At 37.9% G+C, this 18,748-nt stretch overlaps 4 protein-coding genes across 6 annotated transcripts; 2 read left to right on the top strand and 2 right to left on the bottom strand.

Annotated features, from left to right (window-relative positions):
- On the bottom strand, positions 267-1,777 carry LOC18777986 (protein PLANT CADMIUM RESISTANCE 12). Its single transcript, XM_007209985.2, has 4 exons — positions 1,503-1,777; positions 1,342-1,413; positions 966-1,175; positions 267-878 (listed from the first exon to the last, which is right to left on the bottom strand). The coding sequence occupies exons 1-4, from the start codon at positions 1,711-1,713 to the stop codon at positions 793-795; spliced, it is 579 nt and encodes a 192-aa protein (XP_007210047.1). The 5' UTR covers positions 1,714-1,777; the 3' UTR covers positions 267-792.
- LOC18776870 (proline-rich protein 2) lies at positions 2,318-4,798 on the top strand. The gene is made up of 4 exons (XM_020563837.1): positions 2,318-3,846; positions 3,940-4,011; positions 4,095-4,307; positions 4,408-4,798. The coding sequence occupies exons 1-4, from the start codon at positions 2,826-2,828 to the stop codon at positions 4,509-4,511; spliced, it is 1,410 nt and encodes a 469-aa protein (XP_020419426.1). The 5' UTR covers positions 2,318-2,825; the 3' UTR covers positions 4,512-4,798.
- Positions 5,055-6,606, top strand: LOC109949367 (early nodulin-75-like). Its single transcript, XM_020564800.1, has 4 exons — positions 5,055-5,928; positions 6,026-6,097; positions 6,205-6,417; positions 6,512-6,606. Exons 1-4 carry the CDS (start codon positions 5,055-5,057, stop codon positions 6,604-6,606), a joined length of 1,254 nt encoding a protein of 417 aa, XP_020420389.1.
- On the bottom strand, positions 7,011-18,197 carry LOC18777263 (DENN domain and WD repeat-containing protein SCD1). Of its 3 annotated transcripts, none has more exons than XM_020563834.1 (30): positions 17,766-18,197; positions 17,535-17,628; positions 16,681-16,882; positions 16,451-16,592; positions 16,248-16,348; positions 16,109-16,172; positions 15,770-15,883; positions 15,071-15,291; positions 14,639-14,693; positions 14,441-14,524; positions 13,915-14,110; positions 13,694-13,802; positions 13,231-13,294; positions 13,101-13,145; positions 12,746-12,821; positions 12,484-12,608; positions 11,964-12,121; positions 11,248-11,295; positions 10,449-10,506; positions 10,264-10,347; positions 9,774-10,035; positions 9,485-9,684; positions 9,332-9,396; positions 8,896-9,019; positions 8,527-8,708; positions 8,360-8,431; positions 8,083-8,243; positions 7,916-7,957; positions 7,448-7,656; positions 7,011-7,300 (listed from the first exon to the last, which is right to left on the bottom strand). In XM_020563834.1, exons 1-30 carry the CDS (start codon positions 17,937-17,939, stop codon positions 7,205-7,207), a joined length of 3,627 nt encoding a protein of 1,208 aa, XP_020419423.1. In that variant the 5' UTR covers positions 17,940-18,197; the 3' UTR covers positions 7,011-7,204. The 3 variants fall into 3 exon arrangements, with proteins under 3 accessions (XP_020419423.1, XP_020419424.1, XP_020419425.1); XM_020563835.1 differs by having other exon boundaries at positions 13,694-13,796; positions 17,766-17,939; XM_020563836.1 differs by having other exon boundaries at positions 9,485-9,642; positions 17,766-17,939.

The raw sequence follows: 18,748 nt of genomic DNA on the forward strand, positions 1-18,748 counted from the left end.
AGTGAAAATATATAAGAATAATTTTATTATTGTATGGTATTCTTTAAACTTTGTAGCATTATCGTTTTGTATTTCAGTAACAAGGAAATATTCAAATTCAAAAAACTTTTTTATTTTACATAATTTGAAGTCAAATAAACTTATTTATCTTTTGAAAATTAGCAAAAACCAACGTTAAATTTGCAAATTATTAATTTACATAATTGTGGCCTTTTCTTTTGGCGAACTATCAAGTTAACCGCTATTTGTTTATTTAGCACAAAACGGTCTTCCTTGTTTTGCTTACATGGATTAATCAATATCATATAAGCAAAATAATAGGTCAACTGAGCCCTCCTTAACTTTAGAGTTTAACGAATGAATAGGCAAATGACGCAACAATTTGTAACTTTAAATTTAAATGTGACATTTGCCCATTTTTGAAATATATGAGCCAAAGCTATTACAAGTTACAAACCATTCGTGTTGTGTGTTATCGCCCTCACAATATAGGAGAGATCCTTAAAAATTAAAAAAAAAAAATTCTTATTTGGGCTTAAAATGATCAGTATGAAAAATTAGTGAATATAAATTTGAAGTCAAGTTCGACAACATTACAAATCAAGTAATACCGCGACTGATACATACATGTATATATATATATATATATATATATAAGTAAACTTCACTTGCAGGTCGCGTCTGAGAAACTAATTAAACCAGAAAAACTCATGAACTGAAATAAATCAAATTACACTCTTGATTGATCGTAGAATGAAGAACAAAAGAACCAACACCGGAAGCAGGAAGTGTCTAACGAGACATGCCTGGCGTGATGTACGGAGGTGCAGGGTTTCCAGCTTGACCTTGGTTCATTTTCTGAGCATTGGCGATCCAACCTGCATTGAATTTTCATATCAAATAACCATAATTAATTAATTAATTAATTAAGGCTATGAATTTTGTTAATTAATTATGTAGACTACCTATGGAGGGGTCTTGTCCACGGTTCTTGAGCTCCCGGTACTCTTGACAAATAGCACATGTGGGAAGCAAACAATGGACACAGCAGTCTACACATGGATCTTCCGGCAATGAATATAGGCCTCTCAGTTTGGATCGATAGGGGAACGAGAACAAACAAGAACACCCCACATAGGAAAGAGCATGATAGATTAAACCCGCAAAAGCACAAGCTGCATGCAATATTATCAATATTTTTTTTTAATTAAGTGGTGCCATTGCCATGCATCAATAATTTATATTAATATTTGATTAATTAGCATGATTGATCCAATTCATGTATGTTCTTAATTTGTAACTGCACCAAGGAAGTAAAAGGTTGGCAAGTTATTGACTTACACGTTGTTCCTTTATCAATGATCTCAGCATTTTGGCCAAAGGTTACACAGGGACAGCAGCAGGTCATCAAACCTAATAGAAAAGATTGGTTAGCAAAGATTGTTAATTTACCAGTTCATTATATTTATAATAGAAAAGGTTAGTTAATTACAAGGACTTACAATTGGAAGGATCTTCAAAGCAACCACATAGACCTGTCGTCCATTGAGGCGTCCCCTGTTGATAGCCATATGCTGCTGCTGCGTGTGGAGGTGCCGCCTGTTGTTGATAACCACCGTATGCTGCTGCTGCTGGTGCCGCCTGTGGCTGATAACCGCCGTATGCTGCTGCTTGTGGAGCTTGTTTAGGATCACTATTGTTATTAGGATGCATTTTGGTCTTATTAATGCTCAAACTAAAGTAACAGAAGGTCCAAGTGAAATTAATTGAGAGAGCTGCTAGCTGCAACGCCTTATATGAAGGACACTAGCTATAAGTTTGCTTTGATTTGTTGCAGCTAAGGGTTCAGTAGTAGTACTTAAATAGAAAATGATTCAAGGTAGCAGCTACCTCTGCAGGCTGACTTGACTGACTGCGAGATGTTTGTGATTAACGTTAGTGATTGGACAGCGTAACACAGATGATTTTCTTAGTTCAATGATTAAGCAAGTTCATACAAGTAGCTGACTAATATTATTGACCTTTTCAAAATACAAACCTGGCATGGATTAAAATTTTTCCATCCCCTGTTTGAAGGGCAGAGCAGAGGTAGGTGTTTTGCTTTCTTCTTGGGGAATTAAGGAACTAAGAAGGAAATTGACTGGTTAATCAAAACAAAAGCCTCCTTGTTTCTTTTCCCTTTTTTTCAGAAGATCAAATGTAAACATATCAAGTGGCCAATTTAACAAAGTCAAACTAAGCTCCATCCTCCTTCCATTGACTTTGATTAGGATGTGTTTCCTGTTGAAGAGGGCCATGTGATGAAGTACATTGTCTCTGCCACTAGTTTGCAGGCAGGCACACATGGCGCTAGCTGCCAGCATTTTTGCTGGTTTTGCAAAGAATCTAATGACATTCTGGTCAAAGTAAACTCTCCCGCAATTCCATGAGAACATTATTGTCTACCATACAGACAGGGATCACCACGACTTTCCTAAATCCCCCAAATTAATATCTAAGTCAAACAATTCCGCATTTGTTCCATCCCTCTTTCGCACGAACTTTTTTTTTTCTTTCTTTTTTGTTGTAAGTGAATTACGGTTCCATAGTTTGTATATACAGCTGTGTGTGTTTGACTTCAATATATCCAGACAGAACTCCCACTAGTGGATTTTGTTAATTATTGCTTGCTCAATTGTTTGCACAACAGATTCTTTTATTATAGTTGGTGGCATGTATGACATATATATTGTGTAGCATTGCACTATGATGTTTTCATCCACAGCTCTCTATCTCTCTCCATTTCTGTGAGATCAATCAACAAAGTTAGAGTGGTACATAGGCTAATGGGAGACCAAGAAGCAGAATACCAGGGTGATGTTCATGACCAACCTCAAATGGAGGCGGAGGAGGTGGAGTTACAAGATCAACAATTTGAGTATCAACAAGTGCCTGACACTGGCGACGGTGTTCCTCCATTGAACTATGATGACCAAAACCAACATGATCAATACCAACAACCACAGCCACAGCCACCCAATCAAAATGATTATGACCCCCAACCGCAACCACAACCACAAGTCGTCTTTCAGCAGACACAACAGCCATCTCAGCCTCAGCCAATGCAGTTCCCACCACTAGGTCCTCCACAACCAAACCCTTATCAGACTCAACCACAGCAATTCCCTCCTCAAAGCCCTCAGCAGTTTCCTCCTCAGAGGCCACAGCAGTTTCCTCCTCAAAGTCCACAACAATTTCCTCCTCAAAGTCCAATACAGTTTCCTCCTCAAAGGCCACAGCAGCTCCCTCCTCAAAACCCACAGCAGTTCCCTCCTCAGAGCCCACAGCAGTTTCCTCCTCAAAGTCCAAAGCAATTTCCTCCTCAAAGGCCACAGCAGTACCCACCACAAAGCCCGCAATTTCAAGCTCAACAACAACAACAGCAGCAGCAGCAGCAGGGCTATCAGCAGCCTCAAATGACCCCCCAGCCTGGGGCTGCTGCACAGTTCCCACCCCAGAATGTGCAATCCCATCCCAATCCCATGTATGGAAATGGGGCCAACCAGCCTGGGGCCTACCCACCACAAGCACCCCAACAATCTCCAGCAAAATTTCCTCCTGCAAGTCCAAGTACACCTCATCAGGTTCATTACCAGCAGCAGCAGCCGCTACCAGCACAAGCAGGGTACATTAATGTTAATGCAGGCAATACCAATGCCATGCCTGATAATAATTATGCTGCTCAAGGGGTTCCAGTGCAGCAGCCTCATTACCAGCCGGGACCTCTTAATCATATCAACCTGCAGAATGTTGGCACTGAGGGCTGGAGTTCTGAGTTATTTGATTGCATGGATGATCCAATGAATGGTACGTCTACATTTCGTCGTATACATGGAATTATATATCAATTAATCAATCTTAATCAAGTATGATGATAAGCGTACTATGACAATATTTCAGCTCTCACAACGGCTTTCGTTCCATGCTTGACGTTCGGGCAGATAGCAGAGATTGTAGATAACGGCACTACCTGTAAGTCATCCAAAACATATATATTTATCTTAGCTCATGTACAATGATCTACGCTTAATTAACTGCCCGAGTAATTACTGCAGCATGTGCCATCAGCGGATTGTTCTACGGGTTGATTGCAAGTTTCCTTGGGGTACCATTCATAATGTCATGCACTTATCGCACAAAGCTGCGGAGCATGTTTGGGCTGGTGGAGGCCCCTGCACCCGATTGGGTCACTCATTTGTTTTGTGAACCCTGTGCTCTCTGCCAAGAATATAGGGAACTTCAGATCAGAGGGATAGATCCTTCCATAGGTACGTAACGTTATGTACAGTACGTGATTTCATGTATGTACATTATATTATATAAAAATATAATATCCATCCTCCTTCCTTCTTCTATGCATCTTTGTAGGTTGGATAGGAAATTTGCAACGGAATCCCAACTTGCAGCAGCAGCTGCGAGCTAACATGATGGCGCCTCCACCACCCCAATATATGAATCATAATTGTCAATGACAAACAAATATGATACGATAATCGGTTTCATGAGAAATTGAAGCAAATTAATGTTTCTGATCTCATCATCTTTGTTATAAATCTCAACCGTTTGCAGACCTTTGCGTTTTCTGTCATCAAGGCCAGTATTTTCTTTTTCTATGTTATTATTTTCTTGTTTAGTGATATTGTGGATACTATGAATATGTATCGCTTTTCATTCTTGTAATATTGAACGAATTGTTGTTTTCATTCATTGACAAATAATCCGAGTATTTTTGTTTTGATGGAGTTTCGTTTATGGTGTATATATTCGTATAATGCCTAATGCTTATAAGATAATCTCACATATGTATATTTAGAGATTAAAGTCAATGCATCCTTTTTGTCAACCGTGTTGACAATGTGTGTATAGAATAGAATAGATGGTAGCAATAGTAGGGGTGAGAGGCTGTCCTTAGTTTTCTCGTTTGTATATAAAGACGCGATGACGTTGCCGTCCAATTGGTTTGATGCTCAAACCCCTCTTCTTCCCAGAGTGTGGGACTTCCTGGGGTGGATCTCATGGGACGTCCTGAGGCACAAACTTGTGATGCTCAACCGCATCCTCTTGAACATCAACCAAACCAGGCGCCGTTCAAATTCGCAGTACATGCGCAACAACCCCAGCAGCAGCTGCCTGCAGAACAGCTTCCGCCTCCAAATAACCCCTCTACTGTTATAGAACCTAGTCCTGATCACGAGGCAGATGATGATCATCATGAACATCAAGCAATTGCAAACCATCATGATCAAACTCATGAACATCAAGCCATGCAGCCCCACTATAACCCTCTACAGCTTGCACCCCAAAACCCCTCCCACAGCGTTGGAACATCACGTCCTGATCATCATCAACAACCCCGGCCTTTACATCTTGCGGCACAATTGCCACCCACAAACCCCTATAACACCAATCTCATGTTACACCATTATCATTGGCCTCACCATAATTATAATGCGCCTGCACCACCAGCGGCATACCAAGTACACCCCCAACAACAAGCATTGATGCCAACTGGCCCAGCAGCACCACGCCCACATCCAACTCCAACTCCATATTATCCTCCTCTTCCTGTTCCTCTTCCTCTTCCTCATCATCATCACCACGCTTCTTCTGATCCCGCAATTTATTATACTACACCACAAGTGCTTTTCCCTCCTCCGGCTGCTTACCAATTTGTTCCTCGTCACTCTGGACAACTGCAATATTATAGCAATCCTGTTGCTGCAGCTAGAAATCAGCTGCCGCCTCTACATTATAACCCTAATTATATTGCAGAAACAGGAATACCCGTCCAAAATGTTCAATACCTACCAATGCTGCTGCCTCAGCCCGCTGGCATAGACGGTGCTTGGAAAACAGGGCTTTTTCAGTGCTTAGATGACCCCCCAAATGGTACTCTCAACCCACCATATGATGCTCAACTTTTTTATAACCCTAATTATATTGCACGATTCATGAAAAATACATATATTTGTTGTTTATATTTCAGCTATCATGACGTTATTCTGCCCGTGCTGGACATTCGGTCAGGTTGCAGAGATTGTCAACAATGGTCAAACCTGTAAGTCGAGTTAAAACGTTTTCTGATTCCCATGAATGATTTAATATTTGACTACTTTTATGTTCACAACATTGATCTAATAAGGGCTGGTGTCAATATACATTCAGCGTGCGCAGTCAATTCACTGATTTACATGCTGATTACGGTGTGCATCTTTGTGCCATGCTTGCTATCATGCACATATCGGAAAAAGCTAAGGAACAAGTTTGACCTACCTGAAAGCCCTGCTCCCGACTGCATCATTCACTTCTTATGTGAGTGGTGTGCTCTCTGCCAAGAACATAGGGAGCTCGAGCTCAGAGGCCTGGACCCTTCTTTAGGTACATACGAACACTCCCTTTCGCAATATGATGTCGTGATTTGCATATGTATGATGGCTTATGGTGTTTTATATGACATCTTTGTGTGTTGTAGGATGGGTGGGAAACATGGAGCATATGCAGAGGTTGCAGCAAAAGCGGCAAGCTGCCATGGCTCCCCCAGCGACCCAAAGAATGACTGGATATTAAACAAAACCAAATGTTTGTGATATTGGCTCCTACTTCCCATCAAAACTAAGCATCGACTTGGTATTTTGTTGGTTTGATATGCTTTATGTTGTGGGATGCTTTTTTATCTTGTATTTTTGGTTATGAGGGGTGGTGAAGAGGGATGGATCATCAATGTATAAACCGATTGATGTGAATGAGAACATTTTGTGATTTTGAATCAAACAGATAGTCCAGCTACAAGTCCTCCCTTCCGATCTCTAGTACATTGGCGTGACATCCGAATTTGGGGCCAGGAAGTATGAACTATTTCTGGCTCCAAACACGAACTTATCAAATACCTCATCTGATTAATGTTTATCTTTTCACTTAACAGAGATCCAATTCTCTAATACCAAACTAAGCAAACCCAAAAACGCACAACATGGATCAAGAAATTACACAAATGGGGCAACAATAAACCAACCCCTCTTCTCTTCGTATTGTATTTAGCTTCAACACGCCAATTTTACAACTCAAAACGAATGTAGGTAGGTACAACTTGTAAAATATATTGGCAAAAAGAAAAGAAAATTGATGTGACATTTACTCTGCATAAATACACAAACGCACCAGGAACTTAAATGTTTATGGTGGCTTCCCAAAGCCTAAGAAGTCCATTACGACCGCCGCTGCATATCCTTTTCCTCTCAAGGTCCGTAGCAATACATCGTACCTGGATAGCACAAGGTAGTGAGTAAAACAGGGGAAACAAATATCCTTTAACAAGCAGATGCATACAGAACGGTAAAAGAAAATTATTATTATATCCAGAGAGAGCATGTTTTCTTGAAGGAATAAAATGGTTAGGATTAGTGCATACCACAGCAACTGTTCTTTGTGGTGTTCGGTATAGTTGCCACCCCGCCATTTTTGTTCCTGTGCTAGAGAAGCTACCAAGTCTCTCTTGAGGCCGATGGAAAAGAGACATTGAATTATCAGCAGCTCCAATTCCTAACCAGTGTTCTGCAGCGTTGATTGACAATATAGCAGCGGTATGAACAGTAACATTTTTCACACATCTTATACCTCCTGCATAAAAGCAACAGAAGCAATGGTAAATGCTTACTTTTCATTGAAGAATGGCAGTAATTTGAAGGGAAACTTAAATCATTTCTACAAACTCTGATATAATTATTTGATTTATTACAAAAAATCTTGTAGAAACCAACCAACATTATATTTTACTAGTCTCTGTTTCTTATCACAGAAAAAGAACCTAGAAATAATAATAGTTGAACATGAAAGAATGAAAAATAAAAATTCTAGAGTCGAGATAAAATGCTATTACCCTCCACATTTTCCCAAAAGCGGAGTAGCCCATCAGTTGAACCTGGAACAGAAATCACATGTTATAATTCCAATAGTTTTATTGGCGCATGTGTAAAAGCATTGCGACCAAAAATCTTTGGAGAAGTCTAGGAAAAATAACAGAGCAAATAGAATAGGAGTGCCAACCTGTAATTATTCCTTTGTCAAGTGTGGAATATTCAACACTTAATATTGGGCCAGCATGGCATGCTAGAACAGCATCACATGTTCCTCGGGAAACAGACCACATTCTTGCGGTCCAATCATCACTACCAGTAACAACTGTGTCCCCCACCATTCTAATCGACCTGCATGATTGACATATAAAATACATGGCAAATTTAATATTTATCAAAAAAATACATGGCTACTTAAAAATTATCAACAAAATACATAAAAGAAAAGCTATGCTCCTTTAGCTCACCGAATCCATTTTGTGTGCCCTACAAGCTTGTGCATTGCCTTTCCCGCACGAATGTCCCAGGTGTTTGCAATGCTGATAATCCATGAACTCAGAGGATTAATTTCTAGGCATTAGTTGAATAAATTTTTCATAATGAAGCATGCTTAATCGAGTTTCAATAGACATACGCATCTCGACCAGCAGCAGCTAAAATTCCTGTGGAGTCATCATATTCCATGCATAGAACGGCACTAGAGCAACGACCAACAGTTGCCACACAAGTGTCAGTTCTAACATCCCACATCTTTACAGTTCCATCATGAGCAGCAGTTAGGACACGCTCACCAGACAGCATGCGCGCACAGCTAACCTACAAGGATGGACAATAGGAAGTAAAGTTCAATACGTACTCTACATCAAGGGTGAGATATTTAATTTCGATGGAAAGATTGGTCATTATTGTGTGACTATTACCACATTATAATATAACAACTAAGCGTTTGATTTTCCATTGTCCGGTAACTAGTCAACATAATAAGCAAAGTGAGTAAGCTCACCGGTGCATCATGGCCTTTCAACTCTTCTAGAAGCTGAGTAGTTTGCTTATCCCATACTAAAACAGAATGATCATCTGATCCAGATACTACCTTTCCTCGATCAGAACTTATTGCACGGACAGCTCTGTAACAAGGCCCAAAAGGACATGAGAGGAAGGACACTGAGCTATGTTGAATTAGTCATTATGACAAAGCATACTGCCACATAAAACCAAGTGTAGTAGGGCACATTGGATTTGATAAATGTACCCTGTATGTATTGACATGCAATAAAAGCCAACCAATTTTTTATTTTTATTTTTTAAAAAAAATTAGTAATACTATAGTAGATTTTAAATTTTAACAAAAGTATAGTCAACTAGTAATTGAAACAAAACAAAATAATGATGATAATGATGATAGTAAGAACAATAGTAACAGTAGAAAACAACAAAACCTTGTGTGTCCCTTCAAGGTTGCCCGAAGTTCATTACCACGAAAGCTAGGATCCCAGATCTTAACCTGAAAGATTGCTGAAAAGAATTAATATACCCCTTCAGAGGGAAGACTCTTGTGCAATGGAATTATATGGTAGATATGCAGAGCTCACCGTGCAGTCTGTGCTTCCACTGATGAAGAAACCAGCATCTTCGCGGTCACCCACAAGATCCCAAACCTCTCTCCTCGTTACACAATGTAAAGCAGTAACCGAGCCACTATGACCTCTAAGTACACGCACATTGGTTTGAGTTTTCTTCTGCCCAGCAGCTGATAAATCTCGTTTACGAGGAGTCCCATTTTCATTTGTAGCTTAATGAACAGAAATTATGGTGATGTAGAGGCAGATTATAAAAAATCAAACATAACGTGCAAGAGCCTAATCTTAGCAACAGATTTACCTGAAGAGCCACCATCAGAGGTCCACTTACGAACACGACTGAAAGAGGTGGATCTGGATGCAGTATCCCTGCTAAACATGCTCTGAACCCAGCTCCTTCCAACACCAGAAGCCTCAGCAGGCTGCTGATCCTCAACTGTGTTATCTTTTGAATGTGGAGATGCTAATCCATGAGACAACATGGATTGAGGCTTGACAGCAGTGATTCCCCAATAACCAATGCGTAGTTGCACAACATGCGACAAGAACCCTCTCAGCTGTATCTGAAAATACATAATTAAGGAATATCATCAGCAATGAATCGAAGAATCAAAGGACACTTCAGCTGCATGCATACAGAAGACAGAACCAACAGATGAGCCCCTAAATTATCTAGCCAAGATAAAAATATCCAGTTGGAAATTCTAATCACATACAGAAAAGAAAACAAGGATAACATTATGACCTTAAGTAGAACTGTATAAACTGAAAGAAAGAAACAAGTTACTTACAAATTGTGTGTATCCAATGTTGTTCTTCTCTCCTATTGTTTCAATCGTGTACCAAGCATCAGTATCAGGAAGGCCCAATCCAGCCTTATGTTGATAAAAGACAAACTCATAATCAAACTAATGAAAACAAATGTAAAAGTTGAGAAGAGCCAGGAAAAGTGTAAAGATAAAAGAAGAAACAGCACCATGTGTGATTCCACAAATTTTAGCTGTGCAGTCACCAGAGAAGCATAGTTGGCCGACCTGATGAAAAAATGGAAACAAACATTAATGGTGCAATAGAAGTTTCTCATTTATTGTGTACCAAGCACAAGACTATCAATATTTTTGTACAATAATTTGGATGAAAAGAAAAGATACAATGTACAAGTATTATCATCAACTTCAATGGTCGGGTATAGATACTACTGTCAGTATTCTTGGTAGGTGGATGCTTGGTTCTCCAAATAAAATACACCCGGATGGGGCAGGCTAACATCCCCATAATCATATAATCACTATACTTGCATTCGTAGCACAAGTGTGCACTCAATACAACCAACAACTCAAAATTGAGCATTATGTTAAATACAGGTCATGCTACTGTATACACTCAAAGTTGAGCAGAAGTGCGCACTAAATGCATCCAACAACTCAAAATTGAGCATTATGCAGAATACAGGTCATGGTACAATATAAGGCCTTGCACACAGGGGATTTTGCTTAAATAAAGTAAAGGAAACATGGACATCAAAGCAGGATATACTCATTGTTGCTACTAAAACTTTGAAGTAGGTTTACCAGTTTCATACTCAAGGTTACTATTTAAGTATGCGGTACAAGGCTTATACCATAGGAAACCCCTAACCAAACACCCAGAAAAAGGGAATGTAATGTAACAGATGAATTCAGTAGACCATAAAATCAAAGGCGGGATTAAGTAGATTTATCTAACAAGTAAAAACAAAAAAACAAAAAAAGAAGATAAATTGGCTGAATTCTTACTTGTTTGCAGACCTCTCCATTAGATAGTCAAAGTACCCTTCCCAAAAGCTGCAAAATCATAAACATACATAAAAATTTCATTTGTGATTTTTGTTGGATAAAAACTTATAGATAGAGAAAGAAGTAATACAGAGAGTGAACCAGCAAGTTCACTTTGTAAACCAACCAGGTATGAAAAATGTATTAAAAACGCAATTTAACATAAAGAAAGAGAAAAGAGCCACTATGGAACGGGAAAAGAATAGGAACTACAACACAAATGTCGAAAAGCTTAGAGTTTAGTTAAAGCAGGCTACAAACAAGAAAAATGAAAGTAAGTTGCAGATAGGGAAGTTTGGAATAGCTTAGGTTCAAGTACTGCAAGTATGTTACTTATCAATAAACTCCAAAATATCATCTGGTTTTCTTTATTACTTTCTAATATCCACATTGTCCTTGTGGCTCCGAAGTTCAAAGGAGACTGGAAATGCAATGATTTATTACACTTTGCACTGGTCTAGATTTAGAGTTTGACTCTGCATCTGATTGACACATTGCATAGACCCCCTACTTCCACTACTGAAAATTGACCTAAGTTCAAATTTTACAGAGCAGAAGAGAAAAATAGCGGCGTGATAGCTCAATGAGAAGAACCAATAACTGTTTGCAAGGGAAAAGTGAACATCAGAATCAATTGATGCTCAAAACTGAGGTGTAAATGAGTTCCAAGCACATACCGTAATTCCTCCCAGATGGACAAAGATATAAGATGGCGCTGAATGTAGTCAGCAACATTATTTGCATCCTTCTTATACATTTCAGCAGATACTTCAAGGGCATCCCTGATGGTCAACAAATCATTTCGGGAAGTTGCACGACTGATAGCTGTTTTAAGCTGAATGTAAATACAAGTTAATGTTGAAAATAATAAATAATAAAAAACAGATTATCACAAAATACATGTTGTGTATAAAGTATTAGCCTAATGATAACTCTGGAATGCAAGCCAATAAGCAACATAGTCAATGAGTGTTCGTTTGTGTGCTTGTGTGTTTATCCCCTGAAACCATGAACTAGTTTATAAGAAAATGTTTTGTTTTTTGCGGGATTACAAAAACCATAATAATGCTAAAAATTGAACCCAGGAAAATACAAAGTTCAACAAAACAGATTTTGAAGTTCCAAAATCTTAACAATTCGTTGTTATTACTAAATTAGATTTATCTTCCGAAGAAAATTGAGTTTGTTTTTGCATACCAATTCCTTCACAGCAAGAAATTGTTCTTCAGTCAACTGACAGTGCCATCCCTGATTTATGTGCTCCCTTATACATTCAATGAACCCACTGCCACCAATCCCCTCTGCATCAGATTCAATTAAAGCTGCAAAGCCAATATAGTAATGTTTGTTAATTAACAGGCCCTTTGAGCTGCGAAGCAGATTAGATTTCCAAGAAATAGACATCAGACTTCCGCCTTGTCATAATACATGTGAGAGTTGAACACTCAAACAGCCATACCAAGGATTGTGCCATATTCAAATGACGAAAGAGGATCATCAGTGGGTCCCAATTTCAGAAGACGAAGCCACAGACCCTGGTCATCAACCACAATCACAAAAACACACATATTTATTAACCAGCATGGTCATTCAATATTCAAAGGTTATATGGTCAATAGTTTTTCACAGAAAAAAAAAGAGAAGAGTAAACTCCAAAAACTGATAATTTGGCATGATTATTAAGATATCCATGAATTTCTTTTAAATTAGTAAAATGATCATAACCAATTTCTTTTAAACTTAATAACATATTGATCAAGTAATGGAATATCATGCACTATAAACGGCCAACAAAAATTTGCAAAAAATTGTACCTGCAACTTAACTTTTATGTCCAAAACCATGCACTCCCTTTCCGCCTGAATGACCAATGTTTCATAAAGTTAAGGAAAGATTAAAGTAGAATTACAACTACAGGGAATCATGTTGGAGTACAGAACTTACAGCCCTCTCCAATGGAGTTAGAGTTTCTGATTTGGAGTCTTTACCCACTAGGACAGAAGGTGAGCTGAGAGAGAAACAAGAAAAGACAAGAAAGATGAGAAACTGTATGAAGATGTGTTATAATTAGTCTTCAACTCTACTGAACAAGATAATGTCATCATATCCCCTACAACTCAATCTAATAATATATATTGCCACCATCTTTTATCATAGATGAAAGCCTACAGGCAAAGCAAATATACAAAATCTGATTGAATTTATTGTATAACCAACTCACGAATTGGTAGAAAACCATATTTTAGTCTCTCAATGCAAGTAGAATTTGTCTCCAATAGTTTTCAGGTATTTTAAAATTCTCACTTCTGTTACATATATGAAGCATGTTTATTTCCAGATTGACTGTAAATTACAAACATGAACAAGATTTCATTTTCATCTGCAACAAATTGCCATGTATATATACCTAGAGGATAATCCACTTGCTGCAGCAAGGATCTGCCTCCTCTTTTCTTCTTGCTCTTCTGTCCTAATGTTTGAGGGAAACCTATCATATGTGTATTTGGCACCTGATCCTAAAATCCACGGAAAATGAGGAAAATGAACACCATATCAAGCTTAATATCTGTAATATCTTCTTCTGTTGACATAATTTTCAATCTTAAATAAACAGCAAATCAAATTCACCTGATGCTCCCACATCCGTATCTGCAATTGTTATAATCTCAGGCTCTACCAAATTTGATGGAAGAATTGAAATAGGATTTTGGCTTCTTCTAATTGCATCTTGTAACTTGTCAAGTAGGTTATTAGTGTTTTCTTCAGAACCTAATCCTCTTTCCAGATAATCCATGAAACCATGGGAATCCAGGAACTGTGTTAACTGTAAATACCAACAAAGAAATCAGTATAACACTAAGAGCCTAGGACAAGATATTTCATGAAATGAAGATTAAAATGATATTAAAAGAAAAAAAACGTAGTTGATATAAACCAACAACAACACACAAACACACATATTTGACTGGTTTGCTTGAAACTCTGCAATATGTAGAGTAACAATAAGAATAATCATCACAACAATTACAATCATAACTACATTAGTCATACCAATTACCATAATTATGACTATTGCAATTATATCTACCCATAATTACTAAATGTGAGTTGATCTCAAAGATAATGATGGGTGCAATGCAATGAAAATAAATACCATGGGTTCTGGTGGTTGGCCAGTTGACCGGGACCGCATCGTCAAGAATGCTTGAGTGTTGAAGACATGAGTAGCAGTAACTTCCTTGGGGAAAAGAAAAAAAAAAAAACAATTCCACCAAATAAAATTTAGAGGAATCTACAGAGACAAATGAATAGACCAATTCACACGACATCAAATTAGATTAAAGTTTCATACTATGAAGTTTCGGTAGCCACTTAAAAGTGATGCAAAGAACTTTAAGAACACTAACCTGCACATGAAATCAAGTGCAAAGAATATGTGTGAATACTTAACACTCTCCAAAAAGTAAGGCTTCAGAAACAACTAACAAGCCATTAGCTCAGAGGGAAGACATAAAGCCTAATTACCAACTGGTTAGCATATCTAAGGTTATTGCATAGCTTCAAGACCTCTCCAATATTAAATTTTGAACTTTAAGTAAAAGAAAAGAAGTGAATAACAATGACTACACTGGTGTTTGTTGGAGTATTATGAAAACCTATAATCTGCAATGTTGGCCACAAAATTTAAAATCAATCAAGGCAAAATTGCCCTTTCAGTCTTTTACCACAAAAGTGGAACCCCTGCAATTATTACGCTATATTTCGCTTGGCACCAGAGTATCACCTAAGTTGAAGGTCGTGATCCTCTCCCCAAGGTTTGTTGCCACCTTTAGGATATTGCTCAGGCAAACTATATAAACCATCCTTCATCTGATCTATCCCCACAACATTGGGATGCAATAACTTTGTTATCTCCCCACGCAAATCTCCTAATTCTGGCTCTGGGATAGGAGGTATATCTTCCGTTGTTGTGATACGATTACACTCAAGGTCAACAACAACTACCTAGAACCACAAGGGGAAGGCAAGAAAACAGATATTACATCAGTAACTTTCTTACATGCTACAAAATTTCATCATGATTTTGCAATCTTTTGGAAAACATGAAAGAAGAAGTCACAGAAAAAAAAAAAAAAAAAAAAAAAAAAAAAAGAAGTAAGAATAGAGAGCTATACGAGATATGCAACATTGTAAAGAATATAAAACCCAAGCCCTAAGTAATTACATAGCATACAGCCATGAATTCCTGTGATAGGTACTTGACCAAATACAGGCAGAAAGAAGGGTCAGAATCAAATCCAAAGGTTTCCAAACATGTTGTTATTAGCAACGCTGTTGGGAACCTAACAACCATAGAATAAACATAAAAGACCATGAGATATATTGTTCAACCAGCACATGTAAATTAATAACTATAAATTGACAAATGTGCAGTTTTTTTTTTTGGGTCATATAAAAGTGCAGTTTATGCAGAACAACTTACACCATCCATGGCCAGATTAGATGTATCAACGCCTGAATGAAGTCCCATCATATATGGCGTAGGTGCATCAATATAGTCTACGCCACTGAAAAAGAGTAGCGGAATGTAGACTTGCTTCCGCACAACAAACATGCACAGATTAGACAAGAGTCAAGTACAAGAAGCATAAAAGATAATACTACTGCATTATTTATTCCATCTTTGAACAAAAAATTAGTTCTTTGAAAATGTTGGAATATAAATTTTTTTGCCACCATAATGAAAAAAACTAAATGAAGCACAAGGGTTACATATTTTATCTAGACCCATAAAAAGCAGGTCACAAAAGAACAAGTTTACCTGCCACCGAAAAGGATAAAGTAAATGGCATATGGCTTCTGATACAAGGGTTAAAATTGAATATCTGCCAAAAAAAGGACGGATTATCTAAAGGATGCACAAATACACGGCATTAAATCGTTCAAAGTCAGCTGCTTACTTGTTTGATCGGAGCAAAATTCTCCTCTCAAGCAACACGGCTGTGAAAAATTTAATTAAGTTGTCAACATCTAGGCACTGTACCAATGGCTGAAATGATATCTGCATTAAAGAAATATAGTCCGGTAATTAAGCAACCAGATCAATATTCAGCAAAAGGCAGAAGCATTCAACTAAAAAAGCAAGAAAACAATGAGGCTGTACATCAACATGGGGGAGCCCATCCTTTGGTGGAGCCTCCACAGAAAGCAGACAATTGTCAATAGCAAACAAAACTCGATCTTTTCCTGGAGTGGGCAAAGGTACAGTGGACACCAAAGATGCAATAACATCCCATAAGGGTTTGCTGTAAATTTTAAAGAAACATTTGGATTCTTACCACCATGAATCTCCATAAAAAATACCATTAAAATTTACCAGCAGATGATACTTACCTACTTCCACCAGGGGAAAAACAAAGTGTAAATAATTCCTCTAGTGTATTCCTAAGTAAACGAAAGCTAGGCGACCGCGAAACTAGACAGATACATTTATCAGCAAATGAATTTGCAGGTATACAATAAGCTTCAGCAATATCCTCACTGACTGGATCTCGGAAAGCAATGCAACTAACATAAATTTTTGTCCCATCACCCTCTGCACAAAATTAGGAAAACACCCTTAGAAACAAACAATAAGACGTGGATACATGCACGCTTGCAAGAAAGTAACTGCACCTTTAGAAGCAACTAACTAGGAAATGATGATTAAAACCCAACATTCTAATGTTAAACAGAAAATAAATAGCTCTATCTAAAGCTTTGTTTAAACCTACTAATCAAGAAAAACCACTATATGATGGCTCCGATATCCTCTGAAGATTTGTGCGATCACAAATTTCACATAATCCTAAATGTACAAATGTGTGTAAAACCTGTGTCATCATTCTAGTTTCTAAGCAACAACACTAACTTGAAGAACTAGTCAATTTCCATATTTTCTTCTGCAAATTTAATAGCGAGGGAAAACATATAGCTCTATCTAAAGCTTTGTTTAAACCTACTAATCAGGAAAAACCACCCGTATTAATGGCTCCGATATCCTCTGCAGCTTTGTGCTATCACAAATTTGCATAATCCTAAATGTACAAATGTGTGTAAAACTCTATGTGTTATCATTCTAGTTTCTAAGCGACAACACTAACTTGACGGACTAGTCAAATTCTATATTTTCTTCTGCAAGTTTAATAACAAGGAAACACATTCTTGAAGAATGCATAGAGCAGAGTGTAGAGCTTAATAATAACTACCAGTGAGAACAATGGGGTAGCTCCGTGGAATCGTGGAGGCGTCATTGGAATCATAGCCTGATGAATAGAACAAAACACCAGCTGGCAACACACACTGAAACAGAAAACAATAAAAGCACACAATCATCCAGATCATTCATAAAGCGCAGCTAAAATTGAACGAAGAAATGGATTTCGGAAAACAAACAGAAGAAAAGCAGAAATAGAAAGCAGCGAAGACTGGTAACTTACGGTTGGGAGCTGAGGAGGTGGAGGAGGGTAGAGAGTGTGGTTTGGAGGAGGGTACTGGTCCAGAAGAGACGGCATGTAATAAGTGCCAAACCCGTGGAAGCCTTTGCTACCGTCCAGGGTCCGAATCTCAGGTCCGATCCCGCACACCACTAAGTGCTCGAAGATCCGAGCCATTGGTCAATGGTCCTCTCTCCCTCTCTCTCACAAACACACAGAGAGATTGATTTGAGAGAGAGCGAGCAGGAGGCTGAGATCTGGTTCAGTGGATAGAAAATGAAGGACAAGTTGAGATCAATTCAGCCTCTGACTGAAGCTCGTTCTATGACAAGAGGCAGGGGCAGGGGCTGCTTTGGATTTCAATCATTCGTTTCCTGGTTGAAACATGAGTGTTGTTTATGATTCATAATCATAATTTCATAAATGTGTTTCTTCCGCAAGGGAAATAGAATCTCTCAAATCGCCCCAGTTTAGTTTATATATAACCACTGTAATTTCCATTGATGAAGATTTACTGTTATGCTTTGTTATCACCTTTCAATCTCCATGCCACTTTTGTTGAGAAAATAAATCTGCAATGCCAGTTTCATTAAACGATCGAAAGAAAAATATATATATTTATGTAAATTACTAAGTTCTGTTTTCCTTCTTTGTAATTATTTTGTTACATGCCAAATTTAAATTTTATGAGAAACTTGGTACCTTAATTCAAGAAGATAAAGATATTCAAAAGAAATACATTACAATTTTACTCCTTTACATGGAAATAAATTGTTATTTTGTATGTTTTTTTGTGCACAGTGTTATTAGTTTTTTTTAGTACAATTGATAGTTTAAAAATTATTGGAAGGGGGATTTTTCACATACACAATTATAATGCCGTATGAATTAAAACCTGAGATCCCAGCAAATCAAGACTATTTTCAACTAGACTAGACCTCGTTGGCTACTAACTATATTTTTTATTTTTTTATATTGACATGGTG

This window comes from Prunus persica, chromosome G5 (assembly GCF_000346465.2).
Source record: "Prunus persica cultivar Lovell chromosome G5, Prunus_persica_NCBIv2, whole genome shotgun sequence".
Lineage (NCBI taxonomy): Eukaryota > Viridiplantae > Streptophyta > Magnoliopsida > Rosales > Rosaceae > Prunus > Prunus persica.